The following is a 16,103-nucleotide window of genomic DNA, read 5'->3' on the forward strand; positions in this document are numbered from 1 at the left end:
TGCTAATTGGCGTTGGGCGTGTAGCGGGGAGTCGAAGGGACGTGACACCCGGTCCAAGTCTGCTGCTGAGCGGCCAGAAAGCAGGTTTTATTTTAAATGGATTCAGCAGGAGAGGTGTGAGGAAGCAGTGCCACACACACACACACACACACACACACACACAGGTGTATTGATATGCACACATATTACTCGCAGCCACTCGTTCCGTTTCATTCCTCCAGTCCAGGAGCTTCTGAGATGAATCCTCGCTGCTCTGCTCTTTCTCGTGGTTTCCTCGGCCGACTTGCTCGTGTGTTTGGGTGTGTGTGTGTGTGTTCGTGTGTTGGTGGCCCAGTAAAGAGAGGTGCTCTGCCACTGTAGCTCATTGTGATGGCGTCCTTCCTGCTTCTCATCTGACCGGACCTGCTGTTTTTCTTCCTCTTCTCTCCAGTCCATCATGGAGCAGTTCAACCCGTGCTTACGGAACTTCATCGCTATGGCGAAGAGCTACGAGAAGGCGCTCAACAGTGAGTACTGCAACCGTCTCTTTGTTTACTGTCCTGCGTCCGTCTCTCTTCTGTCCCCCAGCGGTCTAAGCAGAGGGCCAACTGACCTGACGCTTGGCGCCGCTTTTTGTCTCCTCCTGATTAACCACGAGCAGGGACACGGCGCTGCGATGCCACAGACGATCGGCAGTAAAATGTGTTTTTTGAAGTCAGATTTCCCTGCAGATTCCAGACTTTGAGCTCCAGAGCTGAACATTTCCGAGCTAAAAAGGACACGTTTGAAGAACTTGTTTAACGATTGTAAACTGTTGATGTTTTCTGAATGTTCCTCTGTGATGTCACGTCCTGCCCTCCAGCTCATTGATCTTTAATGTCTGCCTCTGCTGTGCGTCTCCTGTCATCGCTTCCTGTGGCTTACTCATGTGTGACTGCATGGCACTGTGTGAGAATCGGAGGAGAAGATGGAGGGGATGATGTGTGCCGTGCATGCAGCGGTGGCTCAAGGTTAAAGACAAAGCAATGGAAAACGTCTTGGGGGAGCTAAGTGGAGCATAAACCAATGGGAAGTGGAGCAGGGGGCGTTACAGGAGGAACGGTACCCCCCCCCCCCCCACCCCCAGAGGGGCCGAGGAAACGAGAACAGGCCGAGTCGGTATCCAGGACAAGACTGGATGAAGTGAAAATATGAGAAATGTTCTCACACACACGGGTAGAAATGGACTGATGCTTATTGGTGTTTCATGAAATGTGGTCGGTCTCACGCTCGATTCGATCAGGTTTCACGGATGTCTTCAGGTGACGGAGGAGGTGGCGCTCAGAGCAGAAACGCAGGGAAGACTCGGCAGCCTGCGACAACAATAAAGGAGGCCTCACTCCAGTCTGATAGATCGGGCTAAAAATAGCCCTGAGTGGGGATTACGCTTCATCAACGCCAGGCAGCGGCACACAGGGAGAGGTTTGAGTGGAGCCACGCAGGGCTGGGCACCCAGAGAGGGTCTCACTGTAGGTGGGGGAAAATGCCTGTGCAGCCGCTGGTTCTTTAAGTAGAACTGAGGCGGGTGGAGACCAGCATGGTGCAGCAGGGAGGCTGAGCTGGCTGGTGGTGTTTGTCTAAAACATTTAGGCTCTGAGATGGTGGTGTGGATGCGGTGCTGAGACCCCCAAAACATGCTGAATGTGTTGGGGGTCTAAGAGGAAAGCTAGTGGGGTGCATGTGTGGAAGGAGCAGAAGGCATCTAGTCTTGGTTGGAACTGGGCTGAGCCAGAGATCTGGATTACAGATCAACTGAAATGAAATCTGGGTTGTGTGAATCCAAAAAGCTTCAATGGAAGGCAACTGGATTTTTCTTTACATCCGAACAGAAGTGGCCTTTCAGATGAGTAGCGTCCTCATAAACCAGGGAAAGAAGTCCAGTTGCCTCCTATTTAAGCTCTCAGTATGTTCTCAGTCGGGGGGGTAAAACTAATTATTTCGGTTGACGCTTTATTCATCGCTCGGTGCGTTCTCAGAGCTCAAAGTGACGTCTTTAAATTGCTTTTGTCTGAGGAAGCGGCTGCTTGTCGCTCCCAGATCGTGCCGAGCTGCTTCAGTGTTGATGTGATGGACACCGTCCTAAGAGACAGTTTAAACACGTCGTGTTTCTCTTAGCTGAGAGAAGCAGCTTAATCTCACTTGTTGGTTTATTTTATGGCTGTCCTCAGTGAAGAGGGTTTCTCCAAGTTTGGCCCATCTGTGACTAAGATGGTCAGATTTGTGTGTTTATCGGGCAGAAAGCTGAGAGTTTGCTGAGCGTTAAATAAACACATTCAGAGGAGTAAAATATCGACCATCTCGGCTGATTTTAGGCTTTGTGTTTCCGTTATGCTGACATTCTCCGCTCTGTGCCGGCTTTATGTCGCTCCTCTAATCCTCTTTACAGGCAGACTCTCCTCCTTCTCCTCCCTCTTCTTTCTCCTGCTTTTGTCCCTCTCTGTCACTTTCCAGCATCTCCTCGAGCTAATCCCGCCTCACCTGAGCCTGCTGAGATATCTCCAGACATCTATAAGATTACCCTCATCCCCTCACTCTTATATCCCACCCAGACTTTAGCGTTAGCAGGCCTCAGCAAAGCCGGGGGAGGGTCTTGGTTTCGCTCTGCCGTAGTTTGCCGAGGAGGTGAAGATTTACTGATGAAGAAGTAAAAGTTGGACGTGTCTGAATGGTGTACCGTAAATTACGGACTATAGAGCGCACCTGAATATAAGCCACACCCTCTAACTTTAAAAAGAAAATCCATTTTGTTCTTGTATAGGCCACACCAGATTATAAACCACGCGTGTCCACATTGTAATATGAGATATTTACACAGAAAGATGTTACACATGAGGATTTTTAAACTTTTAATTAAATGTGTATGGTAAAATAAACAAATACAAACTGCAAATGCTTTTTTTTCCCCCCACCCGAACAGTGCCTGTAACACGGATGGTTTAAAATTAAAAAAAAAAAAAAGTAGCCTACCAGGAAAAGTCATTGATCGCCTTCAATTTAAAAGCTGCAACTTATGCATTTCTTTGTTTGTTTTCCATGTTGAGGGCGAGTACAAATGACTGATTTACAATCAGTTAGTAGTGTAAGTATGTTTGATTTATCGTACAAATTTCATTGGACAACTGTGAACTACTCGTTAATTTTATTGGTCTAATGTTACGAGGCAAAATGTTTTTGGCGACATGAAAAAAGAAAAAACCTATTGGCCGCACCGTAATATAAGCCTCGGTGCTCACAGCCTGGGAAAAAAGTAGCGGCTTCTAGTCCGTAATTCACGGTAGTTCTCAGGCGTCTTCATTTCCAGAACAGTAACTTGCATAGCGGTGGGCTTTCCTCTCCGTCACTGTGGACTGAACTCAGAATAGATTTCTTTTGTTTTCAGTGTGGGCATACGAACGCTCCGTCTCCTCTCTGGCTTTCAGGGAGCTTTCTGTGGCAGCGCAAACACTCATCATCCTGAGAGCTCTGTGATAAACACAGCTCTCATCCATGTGTATCCTCCGACTGGACATGTGTCGGCTGTCCTCGAAGCTGCGGGTCCCTGTGTAGCTGACCCCTGACCCGCTGTAATTCTCTGCCAGAGGCCAGATTGTCCCCGTTTTTAATGCCTCACTCGCTGTTCTGTCTCAGCCGGAGTCCCCAACTGGGGTGACGATGAACCTCGGAGAGTAAGGGGCTCCCTGATGGCGCTTTGGTGTCATTGCTGTGGATATTTCTGTCAGATGTGCCATCACAGAATAGAGTTGCTGAGGTCTGAGGTGCTGTTTGAGTTTGAAATGTAATATTGGAATAGTCCAGGCAGCACATGTCGGGTTCAGGTAGCCACGGGGGGGGGTTGCTAGGGTCCGTTTTGAGTCTCATCAGATCCAGTATTCAAGCACAACTGCAGCATATTTAACTCTGTTCAAAAACCAGCTGGATTATAACGCTGGAGAAGAATCATTACCCAAAAATGGTCAAATGGTGATTGTTGAGTGGAGTTGGATCCCTTTCAAACCAAAAGTGAGTTATAAAGCATAGAGAACGGCCACGTCGCCCTCAGAGTTATGAACTGTTTGGCTTTGTTTGGTCCACTTAGGAAATGAATGGCTTCACGATGGTGGTGTCCATTTTTAAATTCAGTCTGCAGCTCAGAGGAAGAACGGCTTTAAGTTTGACTCTTGCTTCTGTGTCCTCATCTCTCGCATCATGTTAACACCGGCTACCTCTGCTTTGAATACCTGCTCACAGCAGCTTACAGAGAACACATTCAACATCAGTTTACTGAGCAATTGGGGATGAATATTAGTGCTTTGCTAGCTGAATATGTTTTGACATTAGTTTGTAATATATAAACCAGGTTTATAAGTGCTGTGGAAACCCTCAATAAATCCACAATTAAAGCATCTCATGATGCTGTTCCATTGATTTTTGGCTACAAAAGCCTCCCAAAAAACTGTTGACACGACCAAATACCATTTTGGGTTAGCTAATCCCTTAAGAGTGCCCCTGCAGCTGTTAGCTCAGGGGATGGGATACAGACTTGTAGTCCTTGAGATAAATCTCTGCAGCTTTCTGCTTCCTGCAGTTGCCTCCATAGAGCTTCTTTCTTTTCCTGCCTGGTCACCATTCCTGCCTGTCGCTCTTTATTTCCCATGCCCAACCTTGCCTCTCTTGGGAAGGGGATAGTTGCTGAGCTGAAGAAGACATCATTTCAACTCGGCAGCCTTGATCTGATGCCCAATGCTTCCATGTTTCCAGGTGTCACATTCGCTGCAAAGGGCTACTTCGACGCTCTGGTGCGGATGGGCGAGATGGCCAGCGAAAGCCAAGGCTCTAAGGATCTTGGTGAGTCCTTGTAGTGGCAGTTGTACCCCTGGTGGGATGGAGGGGGGTTTAAACAAGCTGGATGGGATGGCTCGTACTGATGAGCAGAAGCAGCTGATGACCAACCTCGAACTGAACATACACGTCCAAAAAAAAAGCATTCCTCCACTTATTTAGCGTTTACAAAGATGATGAATCCTATAAAATCCACTTTTTACTTTAACTGATACATTATAACCCCCAATGTATGTTTGAGAGAAAGTCGGTTGGTTTAATCCCTGTTTTACCTCATGTTCGTCATTGTTTTTGCTTTGAACAAATATTAAATTCCCAGTTTGATCCAGCCAGTTTATATTGGAATTCCTCTCCCAAGAAGCAATAAAACATCTTCCCAAGTCCAGCCGGATGTGAGGACCACTCCCTCCAGCTCTCTCTGCTCCCACGCAGCGTGTTGTTTGGTTTTGGTTGGATCAGTTCTGGTTCTGCTCATCATAGACTTACGTTTAGAGACGAGTGGCATTGATCAGAGTTGAGGCAAGAACCAGCAGATGCTGACCGGAGACGGGGTGTTGTGTCGTGGTTGGTGACCCATTCACACGACGGGGACTGTGACGAGCCAGCAGTCGTCCTGGATCACTGCGGCGTCTTTGTTCCTTCGCCCTGACGTGACGTCAGACGGCGGGCTGAGAGCGCAGGGTTAAACGTGGAAATCTGAGGCCAGTGAGGATGTAAAAGCTGCTTTCATTATTCATGGTGGAGACCTTTTCCGCTGCTTCCTCGCCCTTCTCCATTTAGTTTTTTCCTCCCCATGTTATTTTGGGTAAATAATTATCGGAGCCCATTTCTTGTCCTCTGTTCAGTTTCCGCACTATAACTCACTGGTACAGACCTAAACCTAAAGTCCTAAACCTTAAACATTCACCCATTCAGAAAGGAGCAGGTCAGTTTGCCTATGTGGAACCATTTCTCCAAAACATTGATCAGGACTTATTTTGTGTCGATTTTGATGCTCATGAATTGCACAGCATCTACAGAACGTTTTTGTTGTGGTGAGATTTTGTGCAACTCAAAGTTTTGTTTTTTTAAAAAACAAACTGCATAAGCTTTAGGTTGAAATGCCTCATCATCCATCTGTGCATCCCCATTTCCACCAGCTCGGTTTCTTTGCTTCCCTGTTTCCTGTCTTGCATGACTGTGCATCTGTACTTCTTTTGTCACCATTGTATTGGGGGTTGCCTGTTCCATCTTCTTAACATTTTTATTTATTTCTTCTTCTGGCAGCCGAAGCATGACTCAGCAGCCTTTCAGCTCCCCAGATACTCCCTCCGCCTCCACGTAAATGACAGACCAGGCTGAGCAGAGTGGACTGATGTCCTCGTGTATCAGCAGAGCTCAGAGCAGCCGAACTGGGGGGGGGGGGTTTTAGCATATTCCCTCACTGGTGCAGAGCTTAACGTCCTCTGTAAATTAGCAGGTCAAATGAAAATAACTTGTTTGAGGTTTCACTTCAGGTTGGAGTGTCAGTCTGTGGATATTTAGCACGTGGTGTAAATGGAGGCACTCTTTGTTAAAGCCATAATGTGAACGGTAGTTCTTTTCACACACCTACTAAAGCTCAGTCAGGAATCATGATGAAGGATTAAAAAAAGATGATTTCCTGTCCTTTTCCTTCTCATCAGGTCAGTGAGGTAATCTCTTCATGAACCAGGCCCCCTTTAACCTTTTCTGAATAATGAGAGGCTGTGCTGGTGGTTTTCTTTCAGCTTTTCTATCAAAGAGGCCGGAGGAAACACTGAGTGCATTGTTCTGGGATAATGCGAAGAGTATTTCCAGCCTGTTGGCCTATTAATTGGCAGATAACGAGGACTGTGCGTTTGTGTGCGGGTCTGAACTGAGTTTCTTTGACCAGGATGTCGGTGGCTGTGACCACAGAGTGCTTTTGTGTGTGCTCGTCGGGGATAATCGCCCCTCCGGGGCTTTGCCTCGCACGTTATGATTGATGAGGACTGAAGGCAGATTTGTAAAATCGGCCTTCTTATAATTGTTACTTTAATTGGGTTTTGTTGAGGAGGAACGTGTCTTGGGGTGCTGTGCTGAAATAACTGTGCTGAACTTTAATCTGAGTGAATTCTGGCATAGAGGTTCTGCCACCTCGGCCTGAAAACAATGAAATTAATCTGAGCATTATGGGGAGCGGCTGATAATTGCAGAGGATGTGGAGCTGCATGTGACGGCAGAGAAAGAGGGTTAGGTCTGAGAAGCATGTGGGAAGCAGAAAGACGAGCGTTACTGATCAGTTCTGTTCTCAAACAACAGTTGAATTCATATCAAACGACATCTAAATCACAGTGGGATCAGTTTGTAGACTGAATGATGGTAACTATAATTATTGATTGAATCTTTACTCGCTTTGAGCTGCAGGGCAGTCCTGTTTTTCTTGCAGTAAGCAGTGGAGTTCTGTGGCATATTAGAGTGAAACCTGTTGCAGTTTTCTTTATCTGGATTAAAAAAAAAAAAAAAAAAGACCGGCTTCTGTAAGGGCCTTGACTTAGAGTTTAATGAAAAATCTTACTAACTTAAATGAGAAGCTGTCACCAGCATTAGAAATAACTAATTTATAGAAACTAAACAAAACCGCTTAAGTATTCTCAGTCTTCCAACTTATTGCTTAAATATCTGAGATTTAGCTGGATTAACAGTCAAAAAGATCATTGCAGTCATGAAAGTTTTAGCTCCTGTTATTCATAACAGATTCATGTGGATAAGATCTTTTACATGTTCTGCACTCTCTTTCAAATCTTGTAAGTTTACTTTATAAAGGCCAATTTATGGGCCCAACATCCATACACAGGCGGTCCTGGCTAGATTTCCGCCCTGGGCGAACCATCCCTCAATTCTACTTCTAGTTCAGCAAAATCGAATACAGACATGGCTAATAGCGACATATTAGAAATCTGCATCCCTTTATTTTCTGCCCGTTTCTTCTCTTCTTCTCTTTCTAAACTGGGCACCTGATGGCTTCTTTGGTCTTTTACCATGATGATGATCCATGATGACTCCACATTATTACCTTTGCTTTTCCCATTAACACCGTCCGTTCACCCGCCAATCAACCGGACTCACGTGATGTAAACAAATTCACGTAGATGACTGCACAGATTTTTATTTGTTTTTATTTATTTTTAACATTTTTCACCTTTTTTTTTTTTTGTTGATATTCTTTAGCATTATAAATCAATTCAAAAGTAGCCTTCAGTGTTCAGTTTTTTTTTTTTTTTTTTTTTAAAGTGTTTAAACCTAACCAGGAAATCGTGTCGCCCGACTCTAATCTAGTAGTTGCAAGTGAAACCTAGAACACGGAAAGAAAGGTCGAATTGGAAAAATCTGCCATCCCAAGGTCACTCTACACTGATATTGCAGAGTTTGGTGCATCTTGTGTAGATAGTCTTGTGCGCTCACCTCAAACGAATGGAAGTATTTGATGTCCTGGGATCGGAAATGGGTTTAGTTTGAGTCTGAATGTTGATAAGAACATAGTAGGGAATTTGAATTTATTGAATTTTCTTGAGTAAACCTCATTCTTAAGGTCATGCAGTGACGTAAACAAATTCACGTAGATGACTGCACAGATTTTTATTTTTTTAAATTTTTCACATAACCCGATAAATTACATGTGGGTCTATGTTAATTTTAGGAATAAAATACAGTTTATTTGGATTGGAAGCAGTTTGTGTTGTGTGGCCTGGAATCAGTTTAAATGAGCGGTACTCTAGAAAACTGGCAATTTTTTTTTTTTTTTTTTTTTTTTTTTTTAGATTTTTATTTTTTTGTACATAGAGTGCGCCCTGGGTGGTCGCCCACATTGCTCATAGCAAAAACCGGCCCTGCATCCATAAATTGGAAGTCCTAGGTCTTCTATTTGTGCAGCTGAGCTGAAGGTTTCCATCCACATCGACCGATCTACAGTCTTTGTGCTCTTCCATTGAGGAGAGGAGTGGATAACAGCGAGTGTCCTTGTAAAGCCTCTCCTGAAAACAAACAGTTTTTCTGCTTTTTCCCGGGCCTTTATCTTTTCTCTGGTGTGTTTGTGCGCCACCTTTTTGAACGGTTGAACCTTTTGAACTTCATACAGTTAATTACTGAGCTGCAGGAGCATTTCTTCTGAAGGCCGGTGGACACCCCGCGGACCTTAAATGCCAGAGCAGGCGGTACTCAAACATAGAAGTGATTTATCAACTTTTATGGCTCAAAATAAACTGAGTTGCATCTCTTCGTTGGTCATCACTTTGCACAGCTGATGCCACACAAATGTGCAAGTCTCAAGTAATTTTTTTCTTGGTCAAGTCAAAGTCAAGTCACCTTATTATTGCAGTTTTACCTGCTGAATCTGATCTTAATAAAGTGAAAACACAAAGATATAAGTAACTGTCAGTAAACATCATTGGCCAATGTGTCCAACCTGTCCACCCCGTATCATATCAAGCTAACGTTAGCTAACTACCGACTAGGCTAACAGGATAATATTAGCTAATTTGACGAGCTCTTACTGGTCAGAATGGATCTTCAAATGACGAACAAAGTTGGAAGTTGTCGTCTGGCTGTCAGAGATGTTGATGCCGCATGTCTTGCACTGCGCTGTTCGTCTTTTACCGTCAAAATGGTAATTACGAAAGCCGAAGACGACGACTTTCGGTCCCCCTCCCGCTGCCATGTTGATGCATATCTGATATGAGTTTATTCTCTCCAATAAACACTAAGGTATGTAGAGAGGGCATGACTGATTGACAGGGTAGGGATCCAGTCATGGCGCCATTCTCAGCCTGCGCTCCTACCGGGTAATCCATGTTATTTTTTTTAAATTAATTTATTCATTTTATATTCAAACTGAAAACATGAACTGAATAACACTCAAGTCATTCAAGTCATCGTGTCTCAAGTCAAGTGCCGAGTCTTTAACTTCCAAGTCCGAGTCGAGTCTCAAGTCTTTTATTTTTTGTCAAGTCACAAGTCATCAAAACAGCGACTCGAGTCGACTGGAGTCCAACTCGCAGTGACTCGAGTCCCCATTTCTGCCACACAGCCACGAGAAGCCGGCGCAGGAAGAGGAAGTGATGCCTCCCCGTTTCACTCGGTTGTTCCTGAATTACTTGACGCTGTCAGAGTTTGACCGACGGCTCTGCTGCTTGGCGCCCTGCGCACGGAGGCTGCAGAGTGGAGTGTCATCCCACTCATCCGCTCCTCTTTCACTACTGCTCTCTCTGTCTGCAAACGCCCCCACATTGATGTGGGAGCTCAGGCAGCCCTGGGAGAACACGCCGACTCTGCACACGTTTCTAAAAATAGATTCAAATGAAACGCCTCGACTGGAGCCGCTCTGGAGGAGGAGGAGGAGAGTCGGAATACGATGCTCCATCCGCAGACCAAAAATGGTTTGTCGGTGATGTCATTACGGCTGAAAAATGACACGGTCTGTCTTCCGTATACTATATTTGGGCATAGTTTTGAGGAAAAAATACGAAGCCCCTGCAGTTCCGGTTCCCCTCTCTGACCAAATAAGGGCTCCACCATTCGAAGGCAGTTTTGGGCAGAGGTGGAATGTGCTGTGGCACAAACCTGAAGGAACAGCCGCTCAGCGAAGCATTTGTCCGGCTTTGATTTGTAATGTGTATTATGTGGTTGTACTTACCTTAAAATCAGATTCTTGATCCAAACCTACATCTCTTTTTTTCTTAACCTCTGTTATATTCTGCCCTGTGGACCTGACGCTGCTCTTTTTAATTTGTACGACTTAACAGGAAAGCGAGTTTAGATATTGTCTGGATAGATGGACTGCAATGGAAGATTTCTTTTTCATTAAATTCAGCTTTTATCTCACCTTCCTGAGATTTTCTAAGTATGTCCTGGCCCAGATGGGCAGCAATAAAAGGGAGCTGTGCACCAGCAACAGAATGTTATTACACAAAGTAAGTCGGAAAGAATTTTGGATAAGAAAAGAAAAGGCCAACGAGGCTATAAGAGAGTACCATTTTAATAAGCCAAAATAAACAAATGTGTGTCCATTCCTTCGGTTTTCTGTTTAACCACCAGATCACAAGATGCAGCACATTCGATTATTCCTAAAGTATTCCTAAAAAATCATTTAGATTGATCTAGATTACCTATAATGTATCCTGAAGATGGCCTTAGTTCCATAAAATGGCACATTTGTCCCTTCTTGGAGACAAAGGACCACTAAAAGACACGGTTAGTTAGACGTTAGCATGTTTGGTAAAATACATCAAAAACTAAACTTAAAGTTTAAAGAAATGTAGTCTTGTAGATATACAATACAGATTTATAACATGAAATGTGTAAATCTAGTGTTGGCTATACTTTACTAACTAGCTAGCATAACTAGCTAACGTTAGCTAGCTGAGTTAGCTCGGTATTATTAACTGTGGTTTATAGGTATTGATTGAAGTTGTGTGATATTAGTTGTGAGCAGGAGCTGTTTCAGTCTCGTGGTCTCTCAGTTGGACGTACTGCACATTAACCACTTTTGGAGAAGATTGATTATTAACTTGGCAGCGATTTGAACATTCTGCATAGCCAAGTTCCTACATTTTCTTCGTCTTTTAAACCTCCATAAGTCGATCTGAAAGTATTTCCCTTTGTTTAAAACTAAAAGTAAACTAATTATTGCACTGAAATTAAAGGCTAGTTAAACTACAGTAACGATATGCGCGGTATACTTGTATAACTTATAATGTAAGACTTTACCCAGCAAACGAGGGACATCCATATGAAATACAACCTTCTTGTTTGCCGGGTACTGAGAATACTGTGATAAAACCAAATTTAAGTACCATCCTGTACTGTTTAGTGTAAATTGTTTCTGTCCAGTATTTAGCAGAATTCCTGCTCACCATTTTTTGCCTCGATGGTGCTGATCACAAGCAGAATAATGTGCATCTACACATTTTCTGCTCCCATTCTGTTCCATCTTCTTATCGTATTGCTGTTGGCTTGAGCGCACTGTTGCATAACATTGATCTCGTTAAAACAATTTAATGTTAATTCGGATGGCCGAATTGGAGGTCTTAAAAATGATTTCCCTGTGGTTAATTAATTCAACGCATCCCAATTTAAAGTGATACTCCGGAGTAAATTCAACCTGGGGTCATATGAACGGTGATATCCAGCCAAGTAGCCCACCCGCAGTTTTTTCGATATTGGCTGAACATCAGCTGAGTTACTGAGTTATCCCGAATAGCTTCGTACAAGGGTTAATGGATCCAGGTCCGTATCTCCAAAATTACCACACTAAAATCACATGCCATGACACCAAACTTCTACAGTAGTACAAATATGGTCTGTACTCACAAAGCGATGCATTTGGAAGTTTGAAAATAGTCCAGGAGTTTATTATTATCAACACAAGCCTGATAGCTTCTCTGCAGCTAAAGCTATGTCGACGTCACTCCAAGGAGCTGGGAGCTTCAAAGTAAGATGAGGGTTGATCTACTACTGTAGACAACAAAGCAAGGCTGCTCAATTTCTCCATTGATAAAATAATTTCACAACTCTACAACATAAAAATTCATAAAAAAACATGTAGAATATAGCATATACTTTGTTGTCTACAGTAGTAGATCAACCCTCATCTTACTTTGAAGCTCCCGGCGCCTTGGAGTGACGTCGACGCAGCTTTAGCTGCAGAGAAGCTATCAGGCTTGTGTTGATAATAATAAACTCCTGGACTATTTTCAAACTTCCAAATGCATCGCTTTGTGAGTACAGACCATATTTGTACTACTGTAGAAGTTTGGTGTCATGGCATGTGATTTTAGTGTGGTAATTTTGGAGATACGGACCTGGATCCATTAACCCTTGTACGAAGCTATTCGGGATAACTCAGTAACTCAGCTGATGTTCAGCCAATATCGAAAAAACTGCGGGTGGGCTACTTGGCTGGATATCACCGTTCATATGACCCCAGGTTGAATTTACTCCGGAGTATCACTTTAAAGGAGTGTTTTGGTCTTTAAGGCATATTACTCCAATTTGTTAGAAGTGCTGTGAAAGGATGGATGGCTCAGATATAGATTTTATGGCATCGTAGGCTTGATTAGGTCGCAGAGGGGGAGGGCGAGGCCCTGGTGGATGGAAGTCGGACCTCCCTTCCCTGTGGTATTTATTGCAGTGGTTATACTGTAACTTTCTCCCTTTTTTTTTTTTTTTTTTTTTTTTTTTTTTTTCTCTGAAATAATTGCCCTCTGTTTGAAAGGTTTCATCACAGCATGCTGCACAGTTGGATGGACACAGCAGACATATGAGCGCTTGCTCCTGAAGCAAAAATAAACAAAACAGAAAATGAAAGTGATAATAAAGTCTACCGAATGGGGATGAAATAAGATTATTTATTTATTTTTAATTAAATATCTGGGAGTCTCTCAGGGACATTCTTCCCGCCAATGCTGTCCCTCCAACTGTGCCTTACTTGACATCTCATTTGCTTAAGTTCAAGGGTAAAACCAGTGACCTCGACGTGACCCTTATTTTTCTGAGCCAGCACAGACTGAATTTCCCTCGAGCTTCTAACTCAATCTAAATTCAGCCCGTGTTCTTTCTGCGCAGAAAGGAAACTGCAGCGAGAGCACTCTTTCAAAGTGTTTTTTTTTTTTTTTTTTTTTTTTTTCTTTTTCCCCTATGCAGCCTTGTCATCTCCCCATATTACAAAGTTGTTCCATTCCTCCCACACACGTTATCCTGCTGGGGATGGTTGGGCTCAACTTTTAAAAAGATTGATTGCAGCCTTTTGAATCATCAGTTGATGACAAGTCTGTGTGCGAAGTCGGAGCGAAGGGATGTAACTTTAGCTCAGACTAAAAAAAGAATTGAGTAACTTGAACAGGGGCGGTTTCTCTAGAAGGGCGATCGGGCGACGCACCACCAAAGGGGGGAAAAAAAGAGGTATTTTTCCACAGCGTTAAGGTGGTTGTGACAGTTCAGTCACTGTCCAATCGGCGTAAGGCCGTGCTCCATGAGGTACCGCCCCTTTGGGGAGACTTCGGTCGGGTTCAAAATGGCGCCAACTGCTCCCATTGACTCGTGTTTTTTTTGTTTTTGTTGTTTTTTTTTTTTTCCAAATTTCTCGTGTTACAATCCAATCTCTATGGGTTCCGGGAAGGCTCGCCCCAACGTGCTTTCGTCATACGTAGCGTGAAGATAACTAACGTAGCCACCACGCGCTAGTCCTTTTCAAGTGTAAACAATTGAGTTGCTCCGTAAATAGTTTAATTAATGTAAATAGTCTGGCGGTGTCTTTGATTAACAACAGAAATTTTAACTATTTGTAATGGAAAATCAATGCTAATATAAAGTCAAGAACTGTAAATAAATGCAACGAATATTTTCAACTTGTATCTAGTCCCTGTTTTAATTAATGGTGAAGCAGATGTATCTCTAAGGTATTTGAAGATAAACCAATTACCTACTACTATGTGGCTAAAGGGGAAAACCTTATCTTGCAATTGGCTGTGTTGGTAATCAAATCAAATTTATTTATATAGCACATTTCATGTACAAACATGTACAAACCATTCAAAGTGCTTTTAAGTGGTAATGTGAGCTGACCAGGAAAAAAACAAATTGTGACAGCTGACTTGCTACTTGTTGATTTACCCATTAAACGGGTCATTTTAGTCATCATCTATAAAAATCGGGTTCCTCTGACTCCTTCTAGGAGATGCCGGAGGAGTCTCTCACTGGTGTCAATTTGCCTTAGTTTGCACTCCAATAGTGACATGTTTTGCCTTTTTTGTTAATATTCTTTAGCATTACAAATCAATTCAAAGGTAGCCTTCAGTGTTCAGTTAAACCTAACCAGGAAATAGTGTCGCCTGACTCTAACCTAGTAGTTGTGATGCCGAAACCTAAATAGTGGCAAGTGAAACCTAGAACTCGGGAAGAAAGGTCGAATTGGAAAAATCTTGCCATCCCAAGATCACTCTACACTGATATTGCAGAGTTTGGTGCATCTTGTGTAAATAGTCTTGTGCGCTCACCTCAAACGAATGGAAGTATTTGATGTCCTGGGATCGGAAATGGGTTTAGTTTGAGTCTGAATGTTGATTTTAAAAACATAGAAGTAGAGCTGACGCACAGCAGAGAGGGAGGAGGGACCTGGAATTTGTATTTATTGAACTTTCTTGAGTAAACCTAATTCTCAAGGTTATGAAGTTGTGTGCAAACTGAGTTACAAAGTGACTAGAGATGGGTGATTTGCTGTTGTGATACAGTACGTTGGAGCCCCTTTTAGTCCCTATTTATGCTCCCGTGGAGCAGTTTAAACCTGTTATTCTGTGACGGAGGCAATAAAAATGGTGCCTTTTTATGGAGGTGGTTTAGGATTTTTATTTAGCCTGTAACAGCTAACGGGGTAACCTTAGGGGGAGTTGATAATATGCATTTGTCTGATCATATGGCAAATTTGTGTGTCATTAAAGGAGAATTTAGGTATGAAGGACACATTTCTTTCTTACATCTGTCATGTATTTTAATTCCTGTTTTGGGTCGACTTACCATTTAATCACTAAAACCCAAGCGACCGAACCGTCCCTCGTCTGTCTGCACGTCCTTAGAGCAGCTCTACGCTACCGATTTAGCTTTTCTTTTACCGTGTGTGCCCTATTAGAAAGTCCTTCTCCTCGAGTCACCTCAGGTGGTGCCGGGGGACTCGGAGGAACAGAGGAAGAAATGAGGCACATAATGAAGAGGGAACACGGGGGGGAAGAGGAAGCCGAGACGGAGAGCGGCGCGTTCCCGGCTCATTAGCAGCCTTCAGACGGTCTGTGCAAATCAAAAACCTGGCTGCTGACAGCGCACTGGCCTGAGCGCCAGCACACTGATCACCCCCACCTGCCACTCATCACTGCGTGCCACCACACCTCTTCCTAGTCCTTCATCCGTCAGCATCCATCTTGTCGACCACAGGTGTCGCATCTTTGAGTGGCGGCCCAGTGAGGAAGAGATCAGTGAGGCCTGATGGGGTAAATAACTGTGATGGGCTGGTAATGTGTTGAACTAAAAAATGTCCTTGAGGTGTAGCATTGCTCTATAGCCAAATGGTGACTTAATGATCCTTATAATAAGGGGAAGTATGCAGGCTCTGTTTAGAGCAGTGATACTCTATTTTTTTTCACAAGAGCCACATTGGCAGAGCAAAATCAAGGTTAGAGCCACTTTTACGCCAACATACTAAGTCCCCTTATGTAAATATGCATTTCTACATATAAAACATC

The 16,103-nt window shown here is 43.6% G+C and overlaps 1 protein-coding gene across 5 annotated transcripts in view; it reads left to right on the forward strand.

Moving 5' to 3' along the window:
- Positions 1–16,103, forward strand: part of baiap2b (BAR/IMD domain containing adaptor protein 2b) — an 87,267-nt gene that overhangs the window by 30,431 nt on the left and 40,733 nt on the right. For 3 of the 5 annotated variants that reach the window (XM_075458310.1, XM_075458313.1, XM_075458312.1), the window contains exons 3-4: positions 431–506; positions 4,756–4,842. The exons of 1 other annotated variant lie outside the window; for it this stretch is intronic. In XM_075458310.1, the coding sequence (XP_075314425.1) occupies positions 431–506; positions 4,756–4,842 (163 nt within the window). The remainder of the gene's footprint in view (positions 1–430; positions 507–4,755; positions 4,843–16,103) is intronic. One more of the 5 variants, XM_075458311.1, reaches the window with a different exon arrangement.

Source organism: Odontesthes bonariensis, chromosome 23, assembly GCF_027942865.1.
Source record: "Odontesthes bonariensis isolate fOdoBon6 chromosome 23, fOdoBon6.hap1, whole genome shotgun sequence".
Classification (NCBI taxonomy): domain Eukaryota; kingdom Metazoa; phylum Chordata; class Actinopteri; order Atheriniformes; family Atherinopsidae; genus Odontesthes; species Odontesthes bonariensis.